Here is a 16,176-nt window from a genome sequence, read left to right as displayed (position 1 = left end):
TTATTTTGGCCCTGGTTTAAATGACCAAGAAACCTTATGAAAAATTATGCAAGTGAAGTGTTATTTTTTTCCAAAATTTATTACCTGATCATCAACATTCCCGGATTGATTTTCAGCAGATTCTAAAAGGATCTCTTTCATTGACTTCACACTGTATATTGCATTTCTAGGTAGAAACACCCTAAATGTGCACCGAACAGACATAATATTATCACATTATAACATTTTGACCTGTGAGTAAATAACACTGATTATGTCTTCATCATGGCACCTGTTAGTGGGTGTTATATATTAGGCAGCAAGTAATCATTTTGTCCTTGTTGGTCTTGAACCTTTCTATTGATAGAGGGTTCTTTACATTCAGTATGTAGACTTAAAATGTTATGTGTTCATTTTACAGTTCAAAGTTATGTGTGTCAGAAGTATAGCATTTATGTTACATAATGTTTGTTTTGAATTGCATGAGTCATATGTTGTTGTCCTGAATTAGTGTGTCAGTCTTCATCTTCTGTGATTCTTCCAGGAGAACTGTTGGATGGCCAGCGTGGCTTGGTCCCTTCGAATTTTGTAGAGTTTGTCCAGGACAAGGAAAAGCCAATGATGGATGGAGCAGAGGATCTGGGCCAGCTGGAGCATGGCTGTTTAAGCCTGACAGCAATAGATGGAGGCATTTCCCTGGACAGTTTAAGCATTGACTCTCTTGGGCCCTGTAGTAATGGGACTGGCACTCTGGATGCTGAAGAGCTGTCTGATGACATTGTGCCTTACCCGAGAAAAATCAACCTAATCAAACAGCTGGCAAGGAGCGTCATTGTGGCTTGGGAACAACCTCTAGTTCCCTTTGGTTGGGGCAACATCAATGGCTACAACATTTTAGTGGACGGGGAGGTGCGTGCTACTGTGCCCTTTAGTGGCAGGACCAAACTTCTAGTTGAAAAGCTGGACCTAGCTGCATGCACATATCGCGTTTCGGTGCAGAGTGTGACGGACCGTGGTCTGTCTGATGAGCTCCGCTGCACCTTGCTGGTCGGACGGAACGTCACGGTGGCCCCAACAGGCCTGCGCTTGGACAACATCATGCGTGATTCAGCAGAGCTCTCCTGGCTCCCCAGCAACAGCAACTATTCCCACACAGTGTTTTTGGATGGCATTGAGCATGCAGTGGTGAAGCCATGCTGCTACAAACTGCGCTTCAGCAACTTGAAAGCCACCACCGTGTACAAGGTGAGGGTGGTGGCCAAACCACACCAGGTGCCCTGGCACATGCCACTGGAACAGCGCGAGAAAAAGGAGGCTGGGGTCGAGTTTTGCACACAGGCTGCAGGTTAGATGCAACTCGTGTCTTTTATTTATATAACTATACTTTTTTGTATTCAAAGTCTGGCCTTATACATACAGAGAACAATAGATATAAGTAATAGTTGGAATGAATCCTGGCTATTAAAATGACTAAAATAGCTTTGGAAGGTTTAATAGCTGAGACCAAACTTTCCCAGTAAAACTGAAAATAAAATACATCATTAACACTAGAGTGTAGAAAAAAAGATAAAATTCAGATTACAAACTATTTAAAACAGTCTTATATAATCCCTTTTAATATAATTATTTAAAACATACCCAACCTTAAATTCCAAGCAGTTTTTTTAGATTAGCATACTTGTGTGGCAAGGCAGCAGTCCAAATTGTACTCAATAAATATGCTGTCTTCACTCTCATTTGCAACAGAAATCTCTTTTACAGGGAATCAGTGTTTACAGACAAATTAAATTTTACAAAAAAAGTGAACGAATCATCTGTATTTAACATTATGCATGGACAAACTAAGTAATTAGTATTTAGTGTTTAAATATATTGCATTTACACCTAAACACCTAATTCGATGAACAAACTATTAACTTGAATTAATTAGCCTGTTTGGAGCTTTTTCCTCATCAAAGAAAGCACTTGTGTATCGATCCATAAAAATCGACTGTTTCTTCTGGGATGGAAGTGCCCTGAACCAAGAGGACAATATGTTTCAAACTCCACTAATTGTGCTGGATTATCTATTCCTTACAGGCCCTCCATTGCCCCCCAATGAGGTGCAGGTTCAGTGTGGACAGGCTCCAGGGATTCTGCAGGTCCACTGGAAGCCTCCATTATTGACTCCCATGGGGACCTCCAATGGTGCCAATGTCATTGGCTACGCAGTGTGCACAAAAGGCCAGAGGGTGAGTGTGTGAATCTCTTCAGTTATCAACACCAGCCATACTTATGTAATCCTTCCAAACTTCAAATAAACTGTGGGAATCTATCAGAAAATATTTGTCATGTTTTAGACCGGTAGGTGTTGGAGATGTACTTTCATGCAGAGTTAAGAGCTTTAATTCTGCCTTGTCAAAACTCTGACTGACTGATTTGATTAGCATTAACTTGACTCTTGGCTCAGGGCTGGGGAAGCTGTTTTAGGCAATACTCCTGCCCTCTGTTGGAGAATATGAGTCATTACAACTACTCTTCAAACTTCAGGGGTTTTCAACCCTAGTTCTCTGCATCCACTGCCAAGCAGAGTGAAAAATGTTCAGTATTCCAAACTCAACTTATGTAGCCCATCAGCTAAAGGAACAAAACTTCATGAGCTGGAGCAGGTGAGCATTTGAGTTGGAAATCAGAAGGGAAAATGATATTTGTCTGGGTGAGCAGAACTGATGTGAACTCTTTTAAATACACTGTAGTTAGACTACTTAATTCAAATATAAAACAGAGCTGACTAATTAATCGTATACATATTTAAAAATATATATATTTTGTGCTGTTTTATAGTATTACTGTTGACTGTTTCTCAATATGAAATGGATTCTGTGATGAACACAATCAATACAAAGGCCAAAATAAATTAAAACCTGACTCCATTAAAATGTAATGATGGATTTGTAAAATCATAAAATGTGTCATGAATGAAATTCAGTGTGTTCAAATTCAGGGGTGAAATTTGACTAAATACATCAGAAAACTATGAGACCACTAGAAATATTTGCAATTATTATTGGTTTCAGATTGCTGAGGTGCTGTACCCACTGGCTGACTTTGCAACAGTGGATCTTAACTGTATCCAGTGTTTGGAGGCCCGCGAGGTTGTGGTCAGGACTTTATCAGCACAAGGCGAAAGCCAGGACTCGCATGTCGCCGTCATTCCTAGCAACCTGCTCGTGCCTCCACCCCAAGCACACCTTCCACCTCACCACATGCAAGCTTCTCTACAACACCAAGTGCCCCAGCCCCTTCCTCTGCGACCTGCACTCGCACCTCCAATGCAACCTCTGCCCCCTCATGCAGGCCCTGATTCATGTTCCCATCTTCAAACTCTTGCTATTTGCCCAAATCAGCCAGTCACTCATCTTCAGCCTCATCCTGTTCCCCATCCTACTCAGCCATCTCCTCCTCACCTTCAGCCTCTACCTTCTCACCACTTCCCCCATCCCCAGCCTACGATTCCAATACCTCAGCCCACAATTCCAATGCCTCAACCCCACATTCCCCAGCTGCACCTTCCCCAACCTCAGAGACCACCAAGTGCCAGAGAACTGGAAACCAAAGAGCAGGTCCCAGGCATGCTTCACCCTGCTGGGGGTCCTGCACAACCATGGGAACCTGTCTGTTCTCCGTCTGGCCTTCCCCCAGCTTTGCCACATGGACACACTCTCGAGGCACCACCATGCCCTAACCGTCGCTCACCTTCTCCTCAGAGAATCCTCCCCCAGCCCAGAGGCACACTTATCCCGGATACAATGGCCAAAGCCATCGCCCGTGAAGCTGCCCAAAGAGTGGCTGCAGAGAGCGGCCGGGTGAGTGCTGACTGATGCAGTACATTTTTTTACTTAGGAATATTTTGACTGGGACCTCATTAAGATTGTTGACACACTGCAAAATCTGTTGGAATGCAGCAGGCATGGTTACTGAGGTGTCTGAAAGTTTTTTGTTGTATATAGATGGAGAGGCGAAGTCAGGGCTTTCACTCTCAGAACTCAGATGAGGAAGAGGATGAGGAAAGCTATCAGTCTCGCAGAAGAGGAGCATCTGTGGATGACTTCCTCAGGGGCTCAGAACTGGGCAGGCAGGTACGGGAGCCCAATATCACATGATGTTGCTCTAGAAAGGCAAAAAGCAGTAATTGCTTATTTTGTCAAACTGATTATTTAGTATGTATATATTGTTTTCTTTGAATAATAAAAAGGAACCTTAGAATTAAGTACTAATTTTATCTCGTTGGCCGTTTTAAACCTTTTCAAGTTATCAAGGTCAGCATATAAACTATAGAGGTTTCAGTACAAAAGGTTGGCTCTTAGAATAGGAGAAAAGGTTCCTTCATGATATATTTATGGATAGTTCCAGGTTTTTTAATTGACAGGGAGGTCTCCAGCCTTATAGGGAGTGCTTATGTTCATATGTTTAGTGTGAATGTTTCTTATGATATATTACCATGTAAGCAAATCATAATGAAGCTGTCACCAATCTGCATTTCACAGTTTAGACTAAACATGCGATTAATTTAAATGCATTAACTATAGTAACACTTCATAATTTACTAGCCTTAAAATTGCTAGCTTGCTAGTCACATACTATAGAGCCTGTAATTGTTGTCCTCTCATTTGTTAAAACCATTTCATGGTCCCTCTATACAATTTCTATACAATAAGATATGCGATTTTCAAATATACCATGCACAATATAGTTTGTTGTAACCATGAATAGTTCCAGTTGTTAAAATGTTACCGATTAATAATAGCTGTTTATTACATTAAAATTCCTTTTTTTTCAATTAAGTAGGGTAGCTGTAGTTTGGATGGAGATTCTGTCAAAACTAAATACCCAAATCTTTAGATTGAGCTGAATGGTTGTTTCATTGCCACAGTCCCAATACAGTCACAGTGAAGAGTACCAGACAGAAAGCAGCCGAGGGTCAGACTTATCTGACATTATTGAAGAGGATGAGGAAGAGCTGTACTCTGAAATGCAACTGGAGGATGGACGACGGCGCAACTCACACAGTGGTCTTAAGGTGCAGCTTTATATGCTTAAGACTGCTGTTCATCTTTATAAATTAACACATTTCACAACACATCTGGGCTTTGCAAACCCCCATACAGTCTGGCTGTTTGCAGCATCTACAGTATCTATAGTATGATTACCAACTCTTTATAACTAAACTAGGAGATTGATTCCTTATGAGTAGTGATTTCTGAAAGATTTAAAAAGTAGTTCTTGCTTCCAAATAATTGGTTGTTTGTGTTGAGGATGCTTCATTAAATTTGGTAAATGTATGATTGGTTTTGATCATAAATCTAAGCTGAAATGTCTAAAATCCTGCTAACCTTCTTTAACTTTAGTTGTCTTTTCTGCTGTCAGGTCGGTGGCAACATTTCATCCTCAGGAAGGTTGGATCGGAACTCAAATAGAAGGCCAGGTCATGGAGGTTCTCAACCTCAGCGCAGACCCCTCATGGTCCCTGCTATTGGTCAGTAAACCCCATGTTTGACACAGTTTAACCCTGCTCAGCATTATATCATTGATCTTCAGCTATGTCCCAATCTTGTTTAAGCTCAAAGGTAAAAACATCACATTATAAAAATTGCTTTCTTAGTCGGCACTTGGAAGACATAAAAGAATTAGAGACGTTTTTGGGGATATAGACATTATTCTCCCTGCCTCATTTGATGGCAGTCTCTCTGCCTCGTTTGCTTAACCAGAGAGACTTGTTAGGCAAGGCCAAGCAAGGTGGTGTGGTCTGTTCATGATAAGATCTCTTTGGTTGGTGTTTCCCTCAGAGATAACCACTGAGAGTAACAGTGAGGGGAACCGTTCTCCAGTCATGGAGGATGTTTACTGTGGCCGTGTAGCTCGGCACAGGACATGGTGTTCACGGAGGCATGGTTGCCACAGGCCTCCTTATGGTATGTGTTGCTGCTCAGTGTTCTATCAGAGCACAGTGAGACAAAAGTGCAAGAAAATGCCATGAGCAAGTTTCTGAAACGCATGAGGTTGAAACGCTGGACTGCCAAAATAAAGGCTTGCATTATGACCTCAGGGATGCACACTAGGTATAAGATGGTTGCCCTTGATAGTAAAGTGTCTGCTTCCTGCTTACAGAATTTGCTTCCCTCTTGCACTGACCTGACATGAGATGCCTGCTAAACCCCCCCTTTCCTTCTGAACTTCAGGCTTTGACATTGGCTGTGCATGAATTTAGAAAAACAGTTAAGGGTAGTACGTTACACCAGTTTGTAACACAAGGTAATCTTAAAGGTTTGTTTCACAGGTGATCGAAAACGTACATATGTTGCATTGCATCAGCTTTCTCTAATGCACATTGGGTACATTTGCCATTCCATCTTTGGCACGGCTTAGTAAGTTGTACAAGATGTATGGTGTTCATCTTAAGGTGTAACATTATCCAAAACTAATGAGAATAAAGACTTTATGGATCCTTTTTACAGCATGGTTAAAGCAGTGTTTTCTTTTTGTCCATGTTTGCATTTATTCAACTCAAAGTTGAACACATTTGGCCTGCAGCTTATGCTATATGTTTACATTTAAGTGTGTTGTACCATTTCATTGCATCATCACATGCGTCCTTATTACCCCACTCAAAGTCATAGGAAATAAATTGCACAAGATTTTACAAGTCAACACTCAATCCATTGGTCATTGGTCATTCAACAAATATAAATGACCTAAAATGACATCATGGTTAAAGGTTTTTCAGGTTGCTTAATGTATGAATGCATGTGAAGTTGGTTTTTCTGAAGATGTAGTTTTATTTACACGGGAAAACACATTTTGGAAGTAACCAAACATGAGCTTAACAATAGTTTTCAGTCTTATTTTTATAATTTCTTAGGTTACAGGGACCGAGAACGGCGGTCTCCTCCGTACTATGACGAGTTCGAGCCTGAAGAGCCCTTCCGTATCTTTGTAGCATTGTTCGACTATGACCCTCTCTCCATGTCCCCGAACCCAGATGCTGCTGATGAAGAACTTCCTTTTAAAGAAGGACAGATCATCAAGGTGAGATGTTGTGAGAGTGCCACAACTGATAATATTTTATCATATCTTCTTCTTCTTCTTTTGGCTGCTCCTGTTAGGGGGAGCCACAGCGGATCATCTGTCTCCATGCCACCCTGTCCTCTACATCTGCCTCTTTCAAACTACCTGCATGCCTTCCCTCACCACATCCATAAACCTTCTACTTGGCCTTTCTCTTTTCCTCCTTCTTGGCAGCTCCATCCTCAGCATTCTTCTACTTATCCTTCTGCTGATCATTGATGCAGTCCAACCTCCACCTTGAACCAGTCTGTCGTTCCTACTGCACACTTGAGTGCTGTGACACTGTCCTCATACATGTCCAGCAGCACCCTAATTTAATTCTCTGTCACTCCAGACTTCCTCATACAGACTCCCCTCTCGGCACCCTGTTGTACGCTTTCTCCAAATCTACAAACACACAATGCAACTCCTTCTGACCTTCTCAATACTTTTCCGTGAACATTCTCAAAGCAAATAATGCGTCTGTGGGGCTCTTCCTCTGCATGAAACCATACTGCTGCTCACAGATGGTCACCTCTTCTCTCAGCCTGACTTCCACTACTCTTTCCCATAACCTTGAAAAAATTGTGTGGCTGATCAACTTTATTCCCCTGTAGTTACTGCAGGTCTTTACATCTCCCTTGTTCTTAAAAATTTGTACCAGCACATTCCTTCACCATTCCTCATGCATCCATTCACCTTCCAAAATCTTGTTAAGAAGTCTACATAAAAACTCCAGTGCCATCTCTCCTAAACATCTCCATGCTTCTACTGGTATGTCTGGGCCCACCGATTTTTTACTTTTCATCCTCTAAATAGCTGCTTTCATGTCCTCCTTTCTAAGCCCATCACTTCCTGCTTCACCATTTTCATTACAATTACCATTTCTCATTTTCATTTTCCTCATTCATCACATTTAAATCATATGCTCACTGTAATTAAGATATGCATTGCTGTTATTTACCAACCTCTCTTGCAGGTATTTGGAGACAAAGACACTGATGGGTTTTATCGTGGAGAGATCCGTGGCCGTTCTGGCCTTATTCCATGTAACATGGTGTCAGAGATACAAGCTGATGATGAGGAGACTATGGATCAGCTCATGAAACAGGGCTTTCTACCCCTCAACACCCCAGTGGATAGAATAGGTACTGCATCTTCTAACATCTACATGTTTTACTCTTTGTTCATTCATGAATTTCTAATATTTGAGTATAAACCCTATTTGGGAAACCAGTTGAATGCAGGACACAACGCATACACATTTTCACACATTGTTTCACACCTAGGAGCAATTTATAGAAGCCAGAATCTTCTGGCTTGTTGTTGATATTGAATGGGAGGAAATGAGAATATATGCAAGAGAGCCCACGAAAACATGGGAAGTCATTGTTACCTCCAACAGTAAACAGAGCTAAGGATAGCAAAAAAGTATTAGTTCATATAAACCATTGTAGAACATTGTTGATTTCCTGGTTCTGAATGTTAATTAATACATTTTCTATAAGAGCTCTAAAAGCACATCTGGCTGCTAGACAAATCACCTTGCATGTTAGTAACTAGTAACATGACAAGCATTTTTTTATCCTTATGATTAACATTAAGAAACAAAAAAGGTTAACGAATGAAAAATAGCTGTCTACTGTATAGCTGCAATAATGTAAGAAATAACAGTTATAGTAAGAATGATATTTAATTAATAAATATTTTTTATGTATTTGCTAATTGCTGTGGTATAAAAGGAAAAGAACAAGCACTGTTGTACCGATCTGTTACCCCACTGATTTGTTGCGCACATTGTATTTCACTTCTGCTTGTGCTACTTCTGTTGTCATAGTCATGCTTTAGTTGCTTGCTCTGCAATTATTTTTATTGCAGTAGCAGATCACCTAAGAGACTAACTGATGCAGTCTGATGTAGGAGTTTATGACCACAGTGTGAAGAAATGTTTCTGGTTTAACTCGCTACATTCCTGAATTAATGTTCTTTAATAATCTACTACTGTAAGGTTCCCACATATAAGAGGTTTTCTCTTTTCTTATTTTCTATAGAGCACAGTCGAAAAGGCGGCCGGCACCCAGTGGCTACAAGAAGAATGGTTGCTCTTTATGATTATGACCCCAGGGAGAGTTCACCAAATGCAGATGTTGAGGTGCGTGCACACACACACACACACACACACACACACACACACACACACACACACACACACACACACACACACACACACACACACACAAATTTAATGTGTTCCTAGTCATTCCCTTTGTTAACGCAGTTGATGCTTTCTGATCCAGGCGGAACTGACGTTCTGTGCTGGTGACATCATTGCTGTATTTGGGGAGATTGATGAAGACGGTTTCTACTATGTAAGTAATTAACACTTAACAAAACTTCCAGAGATCTTTACGGGTTATTCGGGTGGTTACCTTTCTTTATTTGAACTTCTACATAGAAATGATTTAATAAAAAAACAATACATAATCCAAAAAGAGGTCAATCAGAATGAACAGGCAAAGGATCTTGATACTTTTAGACACTTGTGCAACTGGAAAATTAGCTAGAGTCGGTACCAAAAACATTAGCATTATATTATTAAATGAAGATGTAAACAGGAAATTTAATTCAGCATTTGTGAACAAAATTCAAGACTGTTGGGGAGATTAAAAAAACTTCAAGCGGTCTACAAAAAGGGACAACTGATGAACACAGCTGAGACCATCACATTGGCTTGCTACTTAAAATTAGAATGTAAAGGTTTTATAAAAGCAAACTATTTCCACATGAGTGACAAACAGTGATTGTTATAAAGTGAAATGTGTTAGATAACAAATTAAAATAAAATAAAATAATTAATAAAATAAAATCAATATGAGATTTAATCTTAACTGGTAAAAAGGCATCAACTCAGATTAAGGATTACAATTTGTTATTAGAGTGACAACACCTCCAGGAGAATGATATGAAGAAGTGAGGCTGTGGCTGATTTCTTTCAAACCCAGAATGTAGAATTATTCAGTGATAATGTCTGTTGATTTCACAATTAGATTAAACAATCTGTTGATTAAACAATAGACTTAGTAATAAACCTGTATCCTTGTTTTCCCATTTTACTGTGTAAAATTGAAATAACAGCAGAATGCAATTATGTGCAAATCTCATAAATGCATATTTTATTCACAAAATCATGTAAAAAAACATATCAAATGTTTAATCTGAGGTAAAGTAAAATTTTAAGGAAAAATTAAGGTAATTTTGAATCTGATGGCTGCAACATGTCGCATTGGGACAGGGCACCGAATGTCTGGAAAAAGTAAGTGTTATTAAAATTGGAGACATTTTGCAACTAATTAGATTAATTGACAACAGGTCAGTAAGATGATTGGTTATAAATAGTGTATCATAGAGAGGCAGATTCTCTCAGAAGTAAAGATGTGCAGAACTTAACCAATCTGTGATAGACTACAATCTGTGATAGATTACTTGCATCTACAAGTCAGAATCAGAATCAGGAATGTAAAAAAAGGAGCTTAATTGCCAAGTATGTTAGCACTTACTAGGAATTTGTTTTGGTGACAGAAGCTTTCAGTTGCACATGGAAAAAAATTATGAAATAAATAAATAAAAAACAATAAAAGTATATAAGTTGTAGCACATTTTTATAAAGAAAATAAAGTACAAGTTTTGTTGCACAAAAAAGTACAGATTTAGATTATTAAAAGTGGTATCGCACATATGTTTTATTTTACTGGACAATGGGGAGAGCGTTTAAGTGTTTGAGGTAGACTGCCTGGGAAAAGAAACCTTTCCTGTGCCTGGCTGTCTTGGTGCTCGGTGCTCTGTAGCGTCAGCCAGATGGCAAAAGTTAAAAAAGCATATGGCCTGGATGTGAGGATCCAAGGTGATTTTTTTGGGTCCTTTTTCTCACTCTGGATGTATACAGTCCTTGAAGTGTGGGCAGGGGAGCATCAATAATCCTTTTAGCTATTTGAACCTCTCTGTAGTCTTTTGATGTCTGATTGTGTAGCTGAGCCAAACCAGACAGTTATTGAAGTGCACAGGACAGACTTGATGATGGCTGAGTAGAACTGTTTGAGCAGTTCCTATGGCAGGTTGAACTTCCTCAGTTTGCAAAGGAAATACATCCTCTGTTGGGCCTTGTAAACAATAGAGTCGATGTGATTGTCCCACTTCAAGCCCTCAAATATAGTGGTTCACAGGAACCTGAATGAATCCACTGCTGTCACAGTGCTGTTCATGATGGTGAGTGGGGGGAGTGAAGGGGGTTTCTCCTGAAATCTCCTGTGTTAAGCTCCAGGTTAATATGACTGCACCTGACAGCCAGCTGCTGAACCTCGCTTCTAAATGCAGATTCATCACAGTCGTCATGAGTTTAACAGAGGGGTCTGTAAAGATGCAGTCTTTGGTGTACAGGGAGAAGTGCAGTGGGAAGAGAACACATCCCTGGGGGGCACCAGTGTTGAAGGTACGGCTGTTTGTCATAAATTTCCCTAGTCTCACTAGCTGTTGCCTATCTGTCAGAAAGCTGGTAATCCACTGACAGGTAGAGATAGGAACAGAGAGCTGGGTTAGTTTGGTCTGGACGAGTGTTGGGATGATGGTGTTAAGGGCAGAACTGAAGTCCACGAATAGGATCCTCACGTAAGTCCCGATTGTTCAGATGTTGCAGGATGAAGTGCAGCCCCATGTTCACCGCAAAATTGTGGAACAATTCCAGAATTGTTTTTATTTCTTTTTGAAAAACTATGTCCTCCAGACTAAAGAGGAGAGGGCCTATCTGGTTTGTTATCAGTGTCAATAAGCCGTACCTATGATGGTATGGGAGTGCATTAGTGATTGTGAAATCCCACTGACACAAAACATAATTTTTAATTTAACATAACACTTGTTTTATTTTTAAGCTGCAAAAAATTTTAATTGAAATTAATTGTGGAAAATATAAGTGAATTTGACTAACCGTGAAAACATTTTTAAAGCGTTTGGATACATCTGCATTAGATTGTAAAGCTCAAAGCTTATATTTCCATCATAATCTATTTAGAAGTGTGTGACCTTGCTTAGTTAACTTCATGTCTTGTGCTTAACTTCTGCTTATTTTTTGTTCCACAGGGTGTGATAAATGGACATCGTGGTCTGGTTCCCTCCAACTTTCTAGAAGAAGTGCCTGATGACGTGGAGGTCTATCTCACAGAGACTCCGCCCCACCATGAGCAGGAAGAGCCAGTGCCGACGCCACGCCCAGAGCCTAAACGGGTACACCATCGCCGTTCTCAGCGCTAGGCCCTGTGTCCATCCATCCTCCGTTTGAGTTCCGTCTGCTCGCCGTCTCTGTGTTTTTCTTTTTTCTTCTTGTGCTTGTTTGTTTTGTGTGTGGTGAACGTGCAGTCGTGGTTTCCGGTCTTGCTTTTTTTGGAATGGAAGAAGCAAAGCCCACCGTGAACTGAGACAGACAGCACAGCTAGCACATACACTGTGGGATATTGGCAGCGAAATGACGAAAGACTGAATCTCATTCCTGCATCGAGGAAAAAACATGAGAATGAGACTCTAAAGCTGGGTTTGTGCTTTAAAACCCGTTTTAAATGACCAAGTCAATAGACGAGCATGCCTTTTTCAAAATGAACTTTATTACCTTTTTATATAAGAACAGTACACATTGGCCTGTGTGTTGTATTGTGTTCTATTTAAGAGGCTTTGTTTCTTTTTTGTGTATCACACCGTCTTCCAAATTCTGCTCTGAGAACATGCACATTAAAAAAAACCTAAACCAAAACACATTACTTCACTGTAATCAACAGAAATAAATGCAATGCTGAAGCAAAAATTCATGACGCCGAATCGGTGGATGTCTGTGTTCATTTATGTGATTTGTATTTTTTGGTTTATTTCTCATGTCTGACTTGTGAACCTTTCTAAAATAATTTCACTGCTTTCCTTTGCTTTATTTTTACCTGCTTGGCTAAAACAGTAGAGGAAAGTCATTTTCTATCTAAGAAGTGTTCTCGTTTCTGGTAAAGAATTGAAAAGAAAAAAGTTTAACCAAAAATAAAATAAACTTTACCCCAAATGCAATCGATATGAGTGATGGGGTGGTTTACTAAAGCCGACATTACAGTTACAACCCAAAATTGATTATTTTCTAGAAGGTCCAAACACGTTTTGTTCCTCATACACCACAGCTGTTAGCTGTTTTCTTGTTTACTTATTAAACAATGACATAGGTTTTAACTAATTATGGTTGCATTTAAATACAGTTTACATTATATCAGCTATAAGCTATTGAAGTGAAACAACAACAAACCAGTTTTGTCTCTGACTGATGAAGTGCTGACAATGGAGACTTCTATACATTTTAAATAATTGTCTAATTAAACATAATCAGTTACCACAGATTGCACACATTCTTTACAATATCCAATTTATCTGGAGCATAATTGATGTTATGCCTTGTGAAAGAGTGTTACTATAGAAACAATAGCACACTGGAACAAGTGCATTAATATATACTTGAGTTGAAGCTGCACTATTGACAAAGCTGGCTTTACAAAATATTAATCACCCTTAATCAGATTCAAGAGTTCAACAATATCATGGTTAGATGCCATATAACAGTTTTAAGGTATTAAAACATTTATCATGGTACAGCTCATCTCATATTTCAAATTGATTTATATATTTTGTTACTATTAGCTCACACTATGTGATTGGAGACACTGCTCAGAACTAAAGCAGCACAGCACCAGTTATCTTTTTAGGTCAGCTATTGACAGGTGAAGATAGATGACATTTAATTCCCTTCCCTGTCCCCCTGATGGTTCTGTCATTAGATTCCAGTGGAAAACACGGTTCCGGCACCAGTCATGGGAAGACCGGCGTCCCCGATTGTGCGTCCGATGCTCCCTGTGGGCTCCGCCCATCCCCTCAATCCTGCCAGGGGGCCGCGAGACCTGAAAAAGAAAAAAGGACTACTCTCCAAGGGGAAGAAACTGCTCAAGAAGTTTTCAAAGTAAAAGCTAATGCCATACACAATCAATAAAAGGGCAAAATGTTTATGCTTACAAGAAAATCTACAGACATGTTCATGTTTATGTGCCAAAAACATGCACTACAGGCCAAAATTAGGAAGCAATTGTTGGATGTGATCATGGCTGGTAATTAATTTCTTTATTTAAAAAAAAAAAAAATGAATGCCTGCACAATTCAAGGATTATTCATTTGTTTTTTGTTGTTTTTGTTTGTCTGCATATTGCATCAAAATGTGGAGTACATCTTATACATATTGCCTGGCATGTTATATTACAGTAGGAGTGTGTACCTCATTTTGTATGCCACATTTTAAACCAAATTTGTTTCAACTAGATGCAAATAAATTTGCTATAAAAAAAAATCACTTACTTGCTTCCACTGGCCTGTAGTGGAGATTAGAAATGCCAGTGTATCTGATACAACTTGCACACAGGTCACTTAATGGGCACTCACATATACAGTGTTTATCCTTTTTAAATGGAGCCCTGGTGTTTTCCCCACACTTTTTTTAGGAAGGTGAGAACATAGCATTCAAACTCAGATTCAAGAGTATTTACTTTTAGTTGATATATATATATATCAGCAACTTATATATCAGCAACTTCATGTTGTTTATGCCTAAACCATTTCTAAATACAATGGTTAAACGTTCGGTTATTTATTTCTAATCAATAATCTGATGAACTGTTCAACCCCTACAGACCACTCACATATTATGCCTAATATTTACCCATAAATATTTACTCAGTGCAGACAGACTAATATGTATAAAATTACCACAAAAACCTTTACATTTTCTTACTGATGCCACAAAGATCTGAAATAAGCTTTTAATGTATCTGAACATATATTTATGTGAAAAAAGTGTTCAGCTTGTAGTAAACAACAACAACCAAGTCTTAGAAATGTATTATAGCATTTAAAGTATTGCTCTAAAGCAATATTTTGTGTGGGTTTTTTTTGTTGAGTGTTTTGAGTGGCTCTCAAACTTCTTGCATTCAACACTACTGTTAAAAAAAAATTCCCCGACAGTACGGATTTATATTATGAACACTAACCAAATATTAAGCTCATTATTGTTACATATATTTATTCAACTACTTCAAATGATATTTAAAATTGCTATTATCTACATATATATTTGGTTTAAAGCTAATAAAAGCTTTATACCACTGATTTGCACCACTGTAACAACAACAAAAAAAAAAGACAAAATACACTCCTATTTGCAGCACCCAAGCACACCAGAATGTGAGTGTCATTAAAACAAAATCGCCATCAAAATGATATCCGCTTAGTAATGATGTCATTCATTTGAAATGGAATGCATTTTATACACTTACAAATGATGACCTGTGTCATGGGTGGATGTGATAAACTGGCAACTTACTATATGCCTTATAAATCAGTCAAAGATACGTTGTTGTAGAATGTGGAAATAAAGGAACTTGCCAAGTCATTATCAATACTAGATTAAATTAATTTATATACAAAAAAACACCATGAGGCACACAAGGACAAATGAGCTTTCAGGCTGAGCTTTTAAAAACCTGTAGAATTATTAAAGGTTCTGTATAGAACTTTGTAACTGATTGTTTCCCTAGGATATTTTTGGGAGCTAAGAACATTTAATTATCCACTAAAACCTTAAAAAACACTTTTTAAATAATTACAACAAAGAGTTTCCCTTTCAGAGAAAAAATTAAAACTTTTAATAATCTAGGAACACTTACCAAGGATTCCTCATGAATAACTTTTATTAATGTAATAAATAAATATTTACTGTAAGTATTTACTTTACAGGATATACTGTATATTTCAAATGTGTACTCTTTAGAATGCTTACCAGCTCTATAAACCATTTAGAGAATCCTTAACTATGAAGAGCCTTCCAACATAGAATTTTGCCATAAGTAACCCTTTTCATAAAGTGAAGTCAGTATGTACTGTGACTATGTATTCTATACCCTATGCAGGGGGCGCCGTTAGGGGGGGTGCAGAGTATGCCAGGCATATGGGCCCAATTAAATAAAATTAAACTATATTAACTTTATTATTAATAATATA

General features: G+C 38.8%; 1 protein-coding gene across 5 annotated transcripts in view; it reads left to right on the top strand.

Moving 5' to 3' along the window:
• rimbp2a (RIMS binding protein 2a) overlaps positions 1 to 15,523 on the top strand; it is a 72,602-nt gene extending 57,079 nt beyond the window's left edge. For 3 of the 5 annotated variants that reach the window (XM_083565019.1, XM_083565020.1, XM_083565021.1), the window contains 12 exons: positions 524 to 1,324; positions 2,059 to 2,210; positions 3,036 to 3,824; positions 3,969 to 4,097; positions 4,892 to 5,038; positions 5,386 to 5,494; positions 6,878 to 7,044; positions 8,042 to 8,210; positions 9,114 to 9,214; positions 9,360 to 9,431; positions 12,193 to 12,336; positions 13,911 to 15,523. In XM_083565019.1, the coding sequence (XP_083421145.1) occupies positions 524 to 1,324; positions 2,059 to 2,210; positions 3,036 to 3,824; positions 3,969 to 4,097; positions 4,892 to 5,038; positions 5,386 to 5,494; positions 6,878 to 7,044; positions 8,042 to 8,210; positions 9,114 to 9,214; positions 9,360 to 9,431; positions 12,193 to 12,336; positions 13,911 to 14,093 (2,963 nt within the window). In that variant the 3' untranslated portion in view covers positions 14,094 to 15,523. Of the gene's footprint in view, positions 1 to 523; positions 1,325 to 2,058; positions 2,211 to 3,035; positions 3,825 to 3,968; positions 4,098 to 4,891; positions 5,039 to 5,385; positions 5,495 to 5,804; positions 5,931 to 6,877; positions 7,045 to 8,041; positions 8,211 to 9,113; positions 9,215 to 9,359; positions 9,432 to 12,192; positions 12,337 to 13,910 lie in introns of all 5 variants that reach the window. The other 2 variants (XM_083565018.1, XM_083565022.1) reach the window with 2 other exon arrangements.
• Positions 15,524 to 16,176: the final 653 nt, after the last annotated feature.

This window comes from Silurus aristotelis (genome assembly GCF_946808225.1).
Source record: "Silurus aristotelis genome assembly, chromosome: 16".
Classification (NCBI taxonomy): Eukaryota; Metazoa; Chordata; class Actinopteri; order Siluriformes; family Siluridae; genus Silurus; species Silurus aristotelis.
This window is presented reverse-complemented; position numbering and strand designations above follow the sequence as displayed.